General features: G+C 42.9%; 1 protein-coding gene and 1 long non-coding RNA gene across 2 annotated transcripts in view; one reads left to right on the top strand and one right to left on the bottom strand.

The window, feature by feature from the left end:
* Window positions 1-695: 695 nt before the first annotated feature.
* Gm30613 overlaps window positions 696-14,394 on the bottom strand; it is a 29,788-nt gene continuing 16,089 nt past the window's right edge. The window contains exons 3-5 of the long non-coding RNA XR_003955869.1: window positions 11,433-11,474; window positions 5,986-6,132; window positions 696-1,064 (exon numbers count right to left, since the gene is read on the bottom strand). This is a non-coding gene — a long non-coding RNA (predicted gene, 30613). The remainder of the gene's footprint in view (window positions 1,065-5,985; window positions 6,133-11,432; window positions 11,475-14,394) is intronic.
* Gm21083 (predicted gene, 21083) lies at window positions 2,657-7,456 on the top strand. Its single transcript, NM_001310450.2, has 5 exons — window positions 2,657-2,839; window positions 3,853-4,012; window positions 5,232-5,375; window positions 6,006-6,189; window positions 6,933-7,456. The coding sequence occupies exons 1-5, from the start codon at window positions 2,701-2,703 to the stop codon at window positions 7,074-7,076; spliced, it is 771 nt and encodes a 256-aa protein (NP_001297379.1). The 5' UTR covers window positions 2,657-2,700; the 3' UTR covers window positions 7,077-7,456.

The raw sequence follows: 14,394 nt of genomic DNA on the forward strand, positions 1-14,394 counted from the left end.
AAGACTGCTAGTGGAAGACCTACTTCCAGGCACCTAGGGTGAGAGAATTAAGCTCACACCCACAGTGACACACCTATTTCAACCTGGTCACACCTATTCCAACAAGGCCACACCTCCAAATGGTGCCACTCCCTGGTGCAAGAGTATACAAACCATCACAACTGGGAAGCATATTACAGAAACAGCATGATATAGACAGCTGCCTTGTAACAAATTTGCTACAGATATGGTAAGGGGCAAGCCTTACCAGAGAGAACTTTGTATCATTAGGAAAGATGTCTGCATGATGTTCCCATGTGTAGACAAGGTCCATGGCCTCAACAGGAGTTCTTTGGAAGGAGGGCAGAGAATGTGTTTGTTACCTGGAATATGGGCCTCAGCAGTGTTTCTCAGCCTGGTCAGTGCCCATTTCATATCACTCTGTCCATTCAGAGGAACCCAAGGTGTCCTCACATCTTCCCTTTGAGCCACATCTAGGCACAAAAAAGCCAGGATACAGTGCTAGTGTCCCACTCCTCAGTTATGCTCAATTTTCAACTAGTGTTTAAACAAATACAGTGTGGTCACTTGTTATTGATAGACTTCACATCTTACTGAGGGAACCAACTGTTGACTACACCCAACTCTCGAAAAAAGTCTGCGCCCTGGGACATATATATAAATAAATCTGACATGGAGGTGCATGAACACTTTCCTGTACTGAACATAGAAAGGTGGAGGTAGAAGTATGATGTATGGTTAATTAGCCACCAAGTTCACATTGTGTTCCTGGATTTCATCTCAGGACAAGGAAGTGTAGAGTCTCTGATGGCTTCTCTCTAGCCCCTTGAAAGGTTCTCTGAGCTCTGGCCTCAGCACTTAATACTTCCTGCTGGGGCAGCAACACTAAAGGAAGCTAAGATTATCATCAGCACAGTACCACGCTAGCAGCAGTGGATATTACTCAGTTGTTCAGGTGATGATACTCACTTTCATTTGTTCGTAATGTGGGCTGAGGGAAAAAGAGAACATGGTCCATAGAATGGAAAGATCATTTTCACTTCTCCATCTTCCCAGAAGAAAGACTGGAAGGGAGAGAATGGTAAGTTCTTTATAATAGACAAGGATTGGTAAGTGAGGCCTTGGACGTAGCATGTGTTTCAGAGTTGTTTTCTGAAACAGGATCTCAAATACCCAATGTGGGCCAGGTTAACCTTGATCTCAGACAATTCTCCTTCCAGTTTCCAATATTTGGGCTTACAAGTGGGGCCTCCAAGTACTGTGAAGACAGAACTAGTCATTATGAGAGACCCGGATAATCTAATGCTGAGGCATGTACTGCTTAGTATAGCAAAAGCCATCGTGTTCTATGTCTGCCCCCTATCTCAGATAGTTGCTGTCATATGACACCCAATCATCAACACAGAAAATCAACTTGACTCAGAGGAAAGTCATGATGTCCACATCCTGTTCTGTTCTGTTCAATGTTTGTTAATCTTACAATGGTCCATAAACCCTTCCATGGGACCCCTCAAATTAAGGGTCAATATGCACTGTTATATCTAAAATGGCTTGATCAGAACTGACCACTGGATAGTTCCTTAACTTTAAAAGAACTAATTGTGCTTTTTCATTTTTTTTTTTTTTTTTGGTGTTTGGTTCTTAGGTTTTTTTTTTTTTTTTTGTCTTTATACCTTAACAAAGATCGATTTTGGGGGCCCTATTTCAACCCCCAAAACTTGAGCTATGTTTCTGATCAATCAATTTAGGGTCTGCATTTAATGAATCGTTCATATTTGACTGAGATTGTTTTTTGTGTGGTTTGTGGGGCCAATCAAGAACCCAAATACAAGATGCTAGGCCCTTGCTCTGTAAACTAACCTATATCTATTGTATTTCCCTATATCTTCTGTCTGCACATCTGCACCTCTGTTGAATATATTATTTACTTCATACAGAATCTCATGGTATCTCTCAGAGAGGGCTGTAAGCAATACTGCGTGGTGAGTTTGCTGCAGTGAGGAAAGTCCCCCCCCACCCCCCCGCACAATCTGAGGGCCTCTCATTGGTGGCTCCAATATTTCAGTTTCCTCTGCCAACAGATCTCTAGATTGTTGTCAGAAGCATGATGACTTCATGATGACTGCATGTCTCCCTCCTAAGGGATCTTGAGGCAAATTTAAATACTAAGCACAAGGCTTCATGAGTGTGGCCCCTAACACACACCCACACTGCAACTGGCCCTGCAGGCTCAGCCTGGATGAGATTTCATGCACCTGTACATGATGAGACAGGAGTAGATTTTGGCTGCATATTCGTACTGGTATGATTTCTCAGTAGGTTTTTCATGGTTCATATTGCTGATTGAGGAAAATTTAAGGTAGGATGAGACATTTCTGAGAGGGGTTTGGAAAGGAAACACAGAGTTAGATACATAGGAATTACTTAGGTGTTGCCAATCAAGCCTAGAGCAAACCCTGGCTTTGGAAGGAGGATGTGCTCAATGGCTATGCACTAGAAAAGGGCAGCTCAGCTTCCTGTCAGTACAGGGAGAACATTATCAGGGAACCAAAGGCTGTATGTAGTCCATGACATCAGCAGTCCCTTCCTGGACATTCTATTGTCTCCTGGAGAGTTCTTAGCAACCTCTGTGATGTCACCAGTGTTGTAGTGACAACAAACTCACTGAGATTTCTCAGTCAGAGGCTGGACATTGCAGTGATGGCCTTGTTTGCCCGACTCTGCAGACTTTTTCAGAGAGCCAATGTGGATGGGAGAGAGACCAGAGAGGGGAGGAAGGATGCTGACCTTCCACCTGAGAGTAATGAAGGACGAAGGAGGGTGACTTGGCGAATGTGGAGTAAGTCCTGGGAAGTTGATGTTGAGCTTCCTGGTAGGGGTGGCCTGAGGTGGCCTTTCCAGTAATGTGGAACTGGAGACTCTGGGTAGCGAAAATATTTCCATGGTTATCACAATTCTTGAACATCAAGGATTTCAGAACAGTACTTTTCTATCCCCTAAGGCAGGCGTTGGCAAGGTCAAAGCTGTTATGCTATGAACTTCAAGTCTTTACTTGCACTGGGTATTGTGGGTGTTACATGGGGACAGAATGAGACCATCAGGAGTGACAGCAGGTCTAAGCAATGCCAGTTTGGGGGAGGGAAATCCTGCACTTCAGTCCATGGCTCCTTTTAGCTCCTGTAGTTATCTGACATTAGTGACAGGGAGAGAATGGTGCTCCAGACCATGACCTCATGTTCTCAGAACTACTCTGACCTCCTGTTTGTGACAGTTCCTACCTTACCTTTCTTTATCACCAATTGTGTTTGGCAGGCATTTCTATGCTGTAAACAAAGAACTATCAGTTGATACACCCAGACAGAGGGGGATTCTATTGCTACTTCTGGGGTGTTTGGTGTTTCGGGACTGGGGGGGAATTGATCATTGTGTTGACCATGTTCTCCCCCTGCATGACTTTTTAAGCCAATTCCTTGGCTTAGAGTAACAGGTAGGATATCTGAGCATCTCCAAAATCTCAAATACTTTTGAATGGTGAATCTATCATCTGACTTGTAAAGTCTCAACTCAAGGTTCTGAAGCCAAGTTGTACTTTGTGCTGTTGATAATCATCCTGGAGAAGACATCTCTCTGGTTATCATATCTATGTTTAGGGAGACAGAGGAAACATATGTCTGCTTACATCTCCTGATATCTCTAGAGTGATGTTAGAATTGATATCCACTGAGAAGAAATTTCATGCTGGGACCAATCTCTTGGTGGTGTCACTAGGTTACAGGCATTTTTCCTTCTCTGTGGTCAGTCTACACTCTTTGCATTCTCACATCAAATAATCTTGTATTCATCTACCTACAGTGGCTCTCAGACAGACATCATCCCCTGTACCTGTCATAAGCAAGAAGCAGTTTGAGAAGGAAGAGAAAAAGCTGATCAAAGAGATCCAGCTCACTACCGAGGAGACAAATGAGCTGAGAGATCGCCTGATCTATGTGACCGAGGGATCCATGAACAAGAGGTATACATTGCTCCAAAACCTGTGGTGTCACTCTGGGGTCTGCAATGCCTCCCTCATCTTATGCTTTTAAAGGGGTGGGTTCTAGGAAGCTATACCACGAGAACATACCTGGGCCCCACTTCATGCCCCTAAATACTTCTTAGAGGAGAGGCAGCACCTGTACTTTTGTCAGGAGGGAGAAGGGAAATAGACTCTTCTGCTCCCTCCACTTGAAAAGAGGAACTTGGAGTCTGAGTGAAGAACTCAGGGATAGAGGCAGTGATGAGTTCCTAGAGTTCATTTGGAAAGCCTTTGACAGGAGGTTTCTAGGTGATGGGAGTTTGTAGTTGTGATTTTACTTGTCTGGCAGGTGACTGAGTGCTGGAACCTCCAGGTAGCAGCTGGAGGGGCCTGGTCCCACATGGTTCTTCTCAACTGCTTGATTAGAATGGCTGAGTTTCATGCCTGTTCCTCTTTGTCTGTGTGCCTTATACTCTGAGACAGGAATGTTGTATACATTTCTTCTACCTCTCATTGTGTTCTTTATGTTTCTGTGTCTCTATCTCATTCTCTCACTCTTTGTTTCTCCATCTTGTGTATAGGTCTAAGTCTATGAGCCTGTGTGCATGCACATGTCCAGATCTGTGAATATGTTTTGTATGTTTTTATTTCTCTCCACAATTTGGAATCTAGCAGTCTGTGTTTTTCTCCTAAGGATTTACCTGCCTAACAGTTTTCAGGTGATGTGTGTCCTAGGTCTGGTTGTCCCCACTTTAAATAGCATTGCATTTTGACTATGTGGTCACAACTGTTCATACATTTGTATCCCTTGAGAAGATTATAAATCTGTGGGGATGTCTGGCCTCATCTCCAGAATCATGTGTAATATCTGTCTCTACACTATTAGTTATCCAGGATTCAGAGTCCCTTTTATGAAAACAGGAGAATTAACATCACGGGTGTCTGGTGGGCAATGACCTGTAGCCTAGCTTCCTGAGAACATAACTGTTTAGACTGCCCTTCAGCCCTACTGAGTAACACAGGGAGCCAGGGCACCCTCCATCTGGATGCCTAGCTTCTGGTGTTCTGGGGCCTGGATAGCCAGTTTTCCAAGGTTAAGAAAATCTCAGCATTAAGAATGCAGAGTGTGGTTTCCATGGTTGCAGTAGTCCAGGACCCAGCCTGAGTTCATGTGTTACTAAAAGCCTAAGTTCATGGAGTCCTATCTTCCTGGGGCAAGGCCCTACCACAGGCAAAATCCCCTTTATGAAAAATTGAAGTTAAAGGAGAAGGAGATCATGACATTTCTACACAACTTAGAGATGGAGAACATGGAGGCCCAAGAGAACAAGCAGGAGCTCAAGAAGGAGACACATTTCTATCGGTAAGTTCTTGTCAGGGAGGCCAACACTTGTGAAATGGCCATTTCTACCTTCCTTTGTTTCTGGTCTGGAGAGTCTGCAGGTCTGGTTCTATCCTTTCTGCTTTTTAGCCATCAGTGTGCCTTGGATCTTTTGGACTCAGTTTTCCTAAGTCTCTAAGACACCCCTCCCAGTGTTGTCCAGGCATCCTCAGGAGCCTCCAGATAGGAAAGTGATTCAGACCATAAGAGGGTTATTATGCAGTATTGGGCCTCTGGGGCTCAGGCAGGTTTTACAGACCTGAGTGTATTGTAACACAAGGATAGAACGCCCTCCCTTTTGTTCCACCAACCTACCCTGATTGTACTTGCACCCTAGTAATTGGTGTTGCCCCAATGCATGGGCTGTCATGGGTAGATGGAGATCCCTCTTTCTTTTGGAGAAACATGGACCCTTTTTGGTGTTTGGACTGCAGCCAAAATTTCTTCTTCCCTGAAATGGCTGGTTGCTGTTTGTACAGCTGTCATGGATGTATTGAGGTGGATTGTATTAGGTCTTCATGGGAACCAGGGTACTGGTCAGGTTAATGGGACCTATAAGTAGAAATGGGAGGAGGAGGCTGCAGGATCTTACCATGCAGAGTGTCCTTACAGTAACCTGCACAGCCGGCTCCTGATGGAGGAGAATCTTATAAAGAAGAAGTTGATGACATTGCAGCAGGAGAGCAAGGAAGTACAGGCTGATTGGGCCATCATTCACCAATGTTTGGTGGAATTGAACCTGAGTGGTAAAGACGAACAGGAGGAGAACAGCAATCTTGAGACTCCAGAATATCAGGTAGAGACAAACAATTCGGTCAGGCTATGACTGTCTGATACCATTGGCACATTAGATCTATCTTTGCTTCCCCCCACCACCTTTCTAATCTACACTCCCAAGCAGCCACCTTCCTCATGGAAAATAGCTGTTCACTGCTCTGTCTTCACACAAGTATTCTTGGAAGTTAGCCTCTTGTGAGACACTGAATTAGCTTCTTTTGAGACACTGTTACCACTGGCAAATGTACCTTTCAACTCTGCTTTAATCTGCAGCCCACTACAGGGTGACAGGTGAATAACATGTCACATTCTTGCATGTCCTCATGATAGGTGGAATGCTATGCAGATGTTTGAGTGAGATCTGGGTCCTTAGACAGGAGACAGGCAGAGGTCTTATGACATCCCATGTGTCTGCACCTTGGAGGGATTAGAGCCAAGTACAAATGTCAAATGAGTGCTTCTCATTATCATTGATCTGGTGTCCTGTGCCCTTCTCCTTTCTTCCTGTAATCCACTGAGCTCTCTTCCTTTGCCATGTTTTTGGTTGGAACTGATAGAAGCCTGAGTTGATCTTTGTCAGTCCATGTTTTTCTGACTGTTGTTGAATATTTTGCCCTGTCTTTAGATTTAACATCAATAACTTCAGTTAAAATATTAATGTTGACTGTCAAGTACAGTTGAGGTGGTAGGAGGCAGTAGCCTCACAGCTGCCATGCCTGTCTCCTCCACTCCTGTGTCTTAGTAACTGCCTTACTCTCCCAGGTCTCAGAAACTGCAAGAGAGCTGGGATTGGCCACAGCTGAAGAAGACAGCATCCTGCAGAATGAGTTGCCAGGCCAGGAGGCCCCTGCTGAGCACCATCTCCAGGACCCACAATCTTCCTCGGATGAATCTTCTTCCATATAATTCATTTTCTTAGGGTGAATAGGCCTTTACTAGGAAGCCATGGCTGATTCAGGGCGTTGTTCCCTTTTCTCTTCAGACAACGTCTCTTGGCAGAGAACTGAGGCAGCTGCACTGATACCTAGTGTCCAAGAGGAGCAGCAGGCTGGAGGGCTGTGCTGCTAAAAGTGCAGAAAGCGAAAGCAGCTGAACAATAATTTTCCTTTAGAGTTTTGGTTTAAGTTTTTATTTTTGTTCTTTGAGTTATTGTTATGTTATTTAGAAGTTATTTGTTCTTGTATTTCATTGTTTGTTTTTGCCTTTATCTCTATATTAATTGAATTTTTAAAACCTATTTTTTAAAAATTCTATTTCTTATGAATAAAAATTAGTGACTCTTGGGACCATCTTCCTTATTCAGGTGTTCTGTCCCCTGCTGCAGACCTAGAATTCACAGCCAGGGATGGATCTCTGTAAATTCCAGGCAGCCAGGGCTACATAGTAAAGCCATAGCCACCTAGGGGGTATACAAGGCAATGATGATCTTTTGTGTGTGGATAATGTCACTTACTCCATGGACACACACTTGATGATGTAATCACTGCCATACTGCATCCATGGTGTCATGAATTCTCTTACTTCTAACATATAGTACTCTGTAACACACATCCATTCATGATCCTGTGGACCAGATACTGAGTAATATACCGTCATTACTCTAAAGCTGCCGAGGAAATAAAAATATTCACAAAGGAATATAAAATAAATGAGGAAGGCCAGAGCCATATGCCTCAGTTTTGCTTGCAATACAGCATCAGTGACAACCACACAGCAGATATAATGACCTTCCAAGTCCTACTGGGAAATAGCTTTTGATAGATGCTGTTGTCCTTGGCCATAAACTTGCTGTGTTTTTGCTGTTGCTGATTAGACTTATGTTTAACATTTATGTGAATGGGTGTTTTTCCTACTGAATGTAATACTGTATGTGGCTCCTCCCGAGAGACATTTCCCTCAGAGGACAGAAGGAATCACAACCATTCCTGGAGATGATTGTTAGGCACCATGTGGGTCTTCTAGAGAGTAGCAGATATCTAACCTGTGAGGCATCCCCACACCTCATGCAGTTGGCTTTTGTCCTTTCAGTGCATGCCCTGCATTAGATGGACAGGATCAAGTCCAGTTGAGTGGAGAAATCTCAGGAGATGTCTAGGTACAGTGCCTGACCTGCACATACTCATTGTCCTAGGCTGCCAGGCATGTATGCAGGGCTCTGATATTACCACTGCTAGTTCTGTGTTCAGGATATTGCCTCAGTATCTTTTATTTTCAATTTTAGAGCAGATCTCCACCTCTCATATAGGATGACAATGTAGATTGGGCACTTTTGTAAAATTTAGAATTGAGAATGGCTTCCTAGAAGCTTGATTTGGAAAAAGAACCCTCTTGATAGCATGAAATGTTTCTATTGTTTCTTTTTAAGTCAGATATGTTTTTATTTACATTTCAAGTGTTATCCCCTTTCCTGGTTTCCTCTCTGAAAACGCCCTATCTCCTCCCCTGTCCGCCTGCTCACCAACCATTCCACTCTGGCTTCCTAGCCTGGGCATTCCCCTACACAGGGTCAAGGCCTCTCCTCCCATTGATGAACAACAAAGCCATCATCTACTACATATGCAGCTGGAGCCATGAGTTCCACTGTACTCTAGTTGGTGGTGTAGTTTCTGGGAGCTCTGGGGGTACTGGCTAGTTCATATTGCTGTTCCTTCTATGGGGCTGCAAACAATGTCAGCTCCTTGGGTCGTTTTTCTAGCTCCTCCACTGGGGCATTGTGTTTAATCTAATGGCTGACTGAGAGCATCCACCTCTGTATTTGCATTTGCACTGGCAGAGCAGAGCCTCTTAGGACACACACACACACACACACACACACACACACACACACACACACACGCGAGAGAGAGAGACAGAGACAAAGGCAGAGAGACAGAAAGAGAGAGACAGACAGAGAATCAGAGAGACAGAAAGAAAGGGAACATAAATACAAATATAGAGCTTATGAAATTCCATGGTTTAGATGATCAGTTGATGAGTTAGTGACATGGTTGAGCAGGTATTCATCATTGCTGTCAAGCCTAGAAACCAGAATTTTTTCCTTGGAATGCACATAGTAGAGAGAACAATCCTCCCATAAAGTCCTCTGGTCTTCATGTTTGTGTGTGTGTGTGTATCTGTGAACCCATAGTATTTCTTTACAAAATGACATTGAAGACCATAGTGAAATCTAATGTGGAGGAATCCTGCAGATTTCTATTAGTATTGTCTCATGGCACTTTGCAGGTTGCACTAACATGGTGGACTACTTTAACATACCCTGAAACCTGCCAGTGTAGATGTTCACCATGAGGCTGTGGTGTGCATCACCACCATGGAGATCAGCAAGGTTTTGATGTATTGCATTCTGCAGTTCTTAATGTGAGACAAAGCCTCATCTCATGGAGAGATAGGTAGGATTTGCCGTCAGGGAATATATGCTGAATTCAGTCAATTTGATACAGAGAGAACAGTACAAAGAATCTGTGAAACCAAGATCCTGTTCTTTGAGACAATCAACAAGGTAGACTTATGCTTAGCCAAATTAACTGAAAGGTAGAGAGACAATGCCCAGAATAGCAAAATCAGAAATGAAACAGGAGACATAACAATGGTAACAATTACTGAGGTAATTGAAAGAATCACTAGGTCTTACTGCAGAAGCCTGTACTGCAAAATATAGCAAAATCCAAATGAAATGGGTGACTTATAGACAGCTATCAATTATCAAAGTTAAATGAAGATCTGGTAAAGTAACTAACAGGCCTATAACCCCTAAGGAAATAGAAACAGTCATCAAAAGTCCTCCACTCCAAAAAAGCCCAAGGGCAGAAAGTTGTAGTGCAGAATTCTACTAGATATTCAAAAAAGAGTTAGTGAAATACTCCTCAAATTATTCATAAAGTAGAAACAGAAGAAACATAGCTAAACTCATTCTATGAGTTCATAGTCACCCTGATACAGAAACCATACAAAGACTCAACAAAGAAAGAGGAATTCAGTCCAATTTCTCTTTTTTAACCTCTTCATACTAATTTACTTATCTTCACAATAAGGAAGAATATGTCTTCCTTGTGTATTTAAAATTATGAGATTAGATACTGATATTGGACAGAAGGTAATTGGGTTCATAAGAAGTGATACATAATAGAAAAGAACATGTTCATGGATTTGGAGTCAGGACTATGCTGTGTATTGGTTATTGAAAATTAATATCAGAGTGACACAGTTGTGTGTCTTTAGGAAGATGACTGGTGGGAGACACTGATCCTAAAATGCCTTCTCTATTTTAGTCTATTTTCCTAGAAAAAAATTAAAAAAAAGAATATATTGGGGTACATCCAGGAAACAGGTCTGGAAGCTATTAAATATTCCCAGAGGAAAAGTTTCAACCAGTTGCTAAAAGTGTTTTTACCAGGTGGGATGAAAGATATCCTTTCAAATACAATTGGTGTGAAATGGGTGAGCGAAAGCTTTACCTATTCACCCTCTTTCCACTTTCTCTCTACTTTGGGGTTACTCAAAGAATCCCAAAACCTTTCCACCAAAATCTGGGTTTCTACAGGGCAGAGATTGGAAAATGAGTTATGAAAACACACACAGAGTCCAGTTAAGGGCCTCACTTGAGTGGAGGAAAGCAGGAAAGGTTTAGGGGAGCAGAGAAGTTATTTTTCAGGGCCTGAGGATATAAAACCCCAGGTGTCTTGGGAGAGAACAGAATACTTTGGTGGTAGCCCAGCTGGAAAGAGATGGTGAGTGCAAATCAGGATAATAGCAAGAAGGTTAGTGACATAGAAAGATATTCTACAGAAAGTGTTAATTGAGGGAAACTACTACTGTCCTGGAGTTCGCAGCAGCAGAGCTGTTCCTTTTTATAAATTATTAGATATTTTCTTTATTTACATTTCAAATGTTATCTCCTTTCCTAGTCTCCCCACTGAAAAGCCCCTATTCCATTCTTCCATCCCCTGCTCACCAACTCACCCACTCCCACTTCCCTGTCCTGTTATTCCCCTACACTGGGGCATTGAGCCTTAACAGGACCAAGGCCTCTCCTCCCATTGATGTCCAACAAAGTCATCCTCTATTTCATGTGTGGCTGGAGCCATTGTTCCCTCCAAGTGTACACTTTGGTTCATGGTTTAGTTCCTGGGAAAAACTGGGAGTACTGTTCATATTGTTATTCCTCCTATGGGGCTGCAAACCACTTCAGCTTCTTTGGTCCTCTCTCTAACTCCTCCATTGGGGAACTTGTGCTCAGTCTAATGGTTGGGGGCAACCACTCACCTCTGTATTTGTCAAGCAGTGGTAGAACCTCTCAGGAGACTGCTATAAAGACAAGGAGGGATACTCATCAAAGGTAAAATCTACCAAGATGAACTATCAATTCTGAATGTCTACGATACATGTTCCACATTCATAAAAGAAGCTTTACTAAAGCTCAAAGGATAAACATGCCGAGAAAGAAAGCAGGGAAAGAACACCTTTCACAATATCACAAATTATTTAAAATACTTGGTGTGACTCTAACCAAGCAAGTGAAAGATCTGTATGATAAGAACTTCAAGTCTCTGAAGAAAAAAATTGAAGAAGATCTCAGAAGATGGAAAGATCTCCCATGCTCATGGATTGGTGGGATTAATATAGTAAAAATGGCTACACTGAGGGTGTCATGTTCTTGTGGTGTCCTTTATCACTGTCTTCTCCAATCCTTCCTCCAACTTCTCCACAGGACTCTGGAGCTCCACCTAATGTTTGGCTGTGGGACTGCATTTTTTCCTATCAGTTCCTGGATGAAGACTCTCTGATCTCTTTGACATGATTGTGCTGGGCCCTGGTTCCTGTGTGTCCTGTAAACTGTAGGTCTGAGGTTTTGTGGTAGGGTCCAATCCCTCCATTTGAGATCTTGCCTGGTTACAGAAGATGGCCAGTTCAGCCTCTGTGTCCCTCATTACAAGTCCTTGCTAGTATGACCCTTATAGATTATATGGAATTTCCATTGCATTACATTTCTATCTCATTCCTGAAATGTCCGCCAATTTCAGTTGTCCCTCCCAACACTCTCCTTCCACCCTCCCTACCAGATCACTCCTGTTCCGATCCCCAGCCACGCCCAGTTTGCCCTCAAAATCTATTCTAGCTCTTCTTCCCAGGAAGATCCTTGTGCACCCCCCCCCATACCCCAATACCCCTTACCCTATCCCCTTAAGCCTTCCTTGTTACTTAGCCTCTCTAGGTCTGTGGATTATAGCATGATTATCCTTTACAGCTAATATCCACTTACAACTGAGAACATGCCATGTTTGTCTTTCTGGGTCTGAGTTACCTCACTCATGATAATGCTTTCTTAGTTCTGTCCAATTGCCAGCAACAAATTATTGCCATTTTTGTTCTTATTTATTGTTGTTATCATTATTACTGTCATTATTATTTGAGACAGGATCTCATTAAGCCGCTTTGCCTGGCCTGGAACTATCTATGCAAATCAGCCTGACCTCCCACTCATAAAGATCTGCCTGCCTCTCCCTCCTAAGTACTGAGATTCAAGGCCTTGGTGACTATGTTTGAGGTAGAATTTCTCTCTGGAACTTGGAGCTTGACTTTTGTCACTTCCAGGGACCCTCCTGTCTCTGTTTCCCCAGAACTAGGATAATAGAAGACCACACCACTCTCAGCACTTTTATGTGGGTTTTGGGGAGATCGTACACTGCTCCGAGGGATTGTGTATAAACAGTTCACGGTTCAGCCATCTCCTTTGCTCAACTTCTACCTCTCCTTAAAGGCTAGGAATTGAGAAAACTTCTCAAAATACAGAGACGTGATTTTCACGCGTGAAACTCTTCCCAGTCACGTCAGGACACTAAAGAGAGAGCCTCACAATATCCTGGCGAACCGCTTAAAGTGTTCACTTGATTTATAGCGTTAGCCACTTTAAACCTTTCCTCTTTAAAGTTTTATCTTGCTTTACTGCACTAATTCCTCCTTGTCTGTTGACAGTTTTTCTTATGCTTGTTTTTTTGAAATGCCACTTTATACATATCTTCTCAGTTGAGCCTTTATTTTCAGAAAATGCTTTTGCTTTCCTGATGGCTTTCCCTTTTCTCCCCACCTTGAGTTGTTGGAGATAAAGCTCAGGGTCTCTATCACTGACCTAGATCCTCAGCCCTGGAAGTCTTTACTGTCCACAGAGCATCAGCCTGCTTGGGTGGCAGTTGCTTGGGTAGACTAAGGGTATACTGCTGGTGATGAGTGCTCTGACAGCCATGAGCCCTATATGATCCAGCTTTGCTACTGCCTCTGTGAACTCAGCTCACAGATGATCCACACCTATATAAATGACCTCATTTTACCAGAAACTACCTTATTTTCCTAAATCGCTGCTGCGAGGTGCTGATGGGACTGTCAGCATCCAGCACACACAGGTGAAACACTTTGACACAGTGGAAGGCATGGACCAGTCACATCTGATCACAGCAGTCTCTATTGCTACATCCCTTTCTCTGAGTGATTTCAGGGCTCATGATTTAGGTTTCAGAAAAATCCCCACAGTTATTAGATCTGAATAGGAGTCACAGTGTGGAACAAAAGCATGCTGTATATACATTTTGTATTACAAGGAAAAAAAAAATCAGTTTTGAGGCAAAACAGCCAGTAGTTGACTTTAAAAAAAAAAAACTTTCAAAGTGTTTTATCGCCACCTGGTGGCAGAATAGCTGTAAGGCAACTGTAACAGAAGTGCTTTTGGTGTCCTAATAAAAAGAAGCAAATAGGTTCGTCCTCATTCAAGAAGAGGTGAAAAAAATGCTTTATCAAAACAAGAGAGAATTTGGACCTCTACTAAAATTATAGTTAGCCTTCCGATTAGACTTTGCGAGAGCATTTTAGGTGATATCAGTTCCCCGACGCCAGGAGGGGTTATGATTTTCATGAATAGTTTCATCTATCCGTTCAGCAACAAAAGGGAAAAATCCACTTTTAAGCTCTATGAGGGGGAAAAACACCCTGTCTCTTAAATAAACTTGTGTGTGATAAATACTTTCTCAGTGTTTTACCCTCGGTGCTCCAACAACTACTGACTCGTGGAGCCTGTGAACTGTAATGGCCCAGATCTGCTTCTAGAGTTCAGAGGTTCCTTTACTGGGAAAAGACTTCATTAGAAAACATTCTGCAAATTGGAAAGATTGCCTTGTTTTAATCTTACCATTCAAAAGTAGTGTCTGTTTTACACCCGGGGTTTTAAAGTGTGTTT

Source organism: Mus musculus, chromosome 5 (genome assembly GCF_000001635.26).
Source record: "Mus musculus strain C57BL/6J chromosome 5, GRCm38.p6 C57BL/6J".
Lineage (NCBI taxonomy): Eukaryota > Metazoa > Chordata > Mammalia > Rodentia > Muridae > Mus > Mus musculus.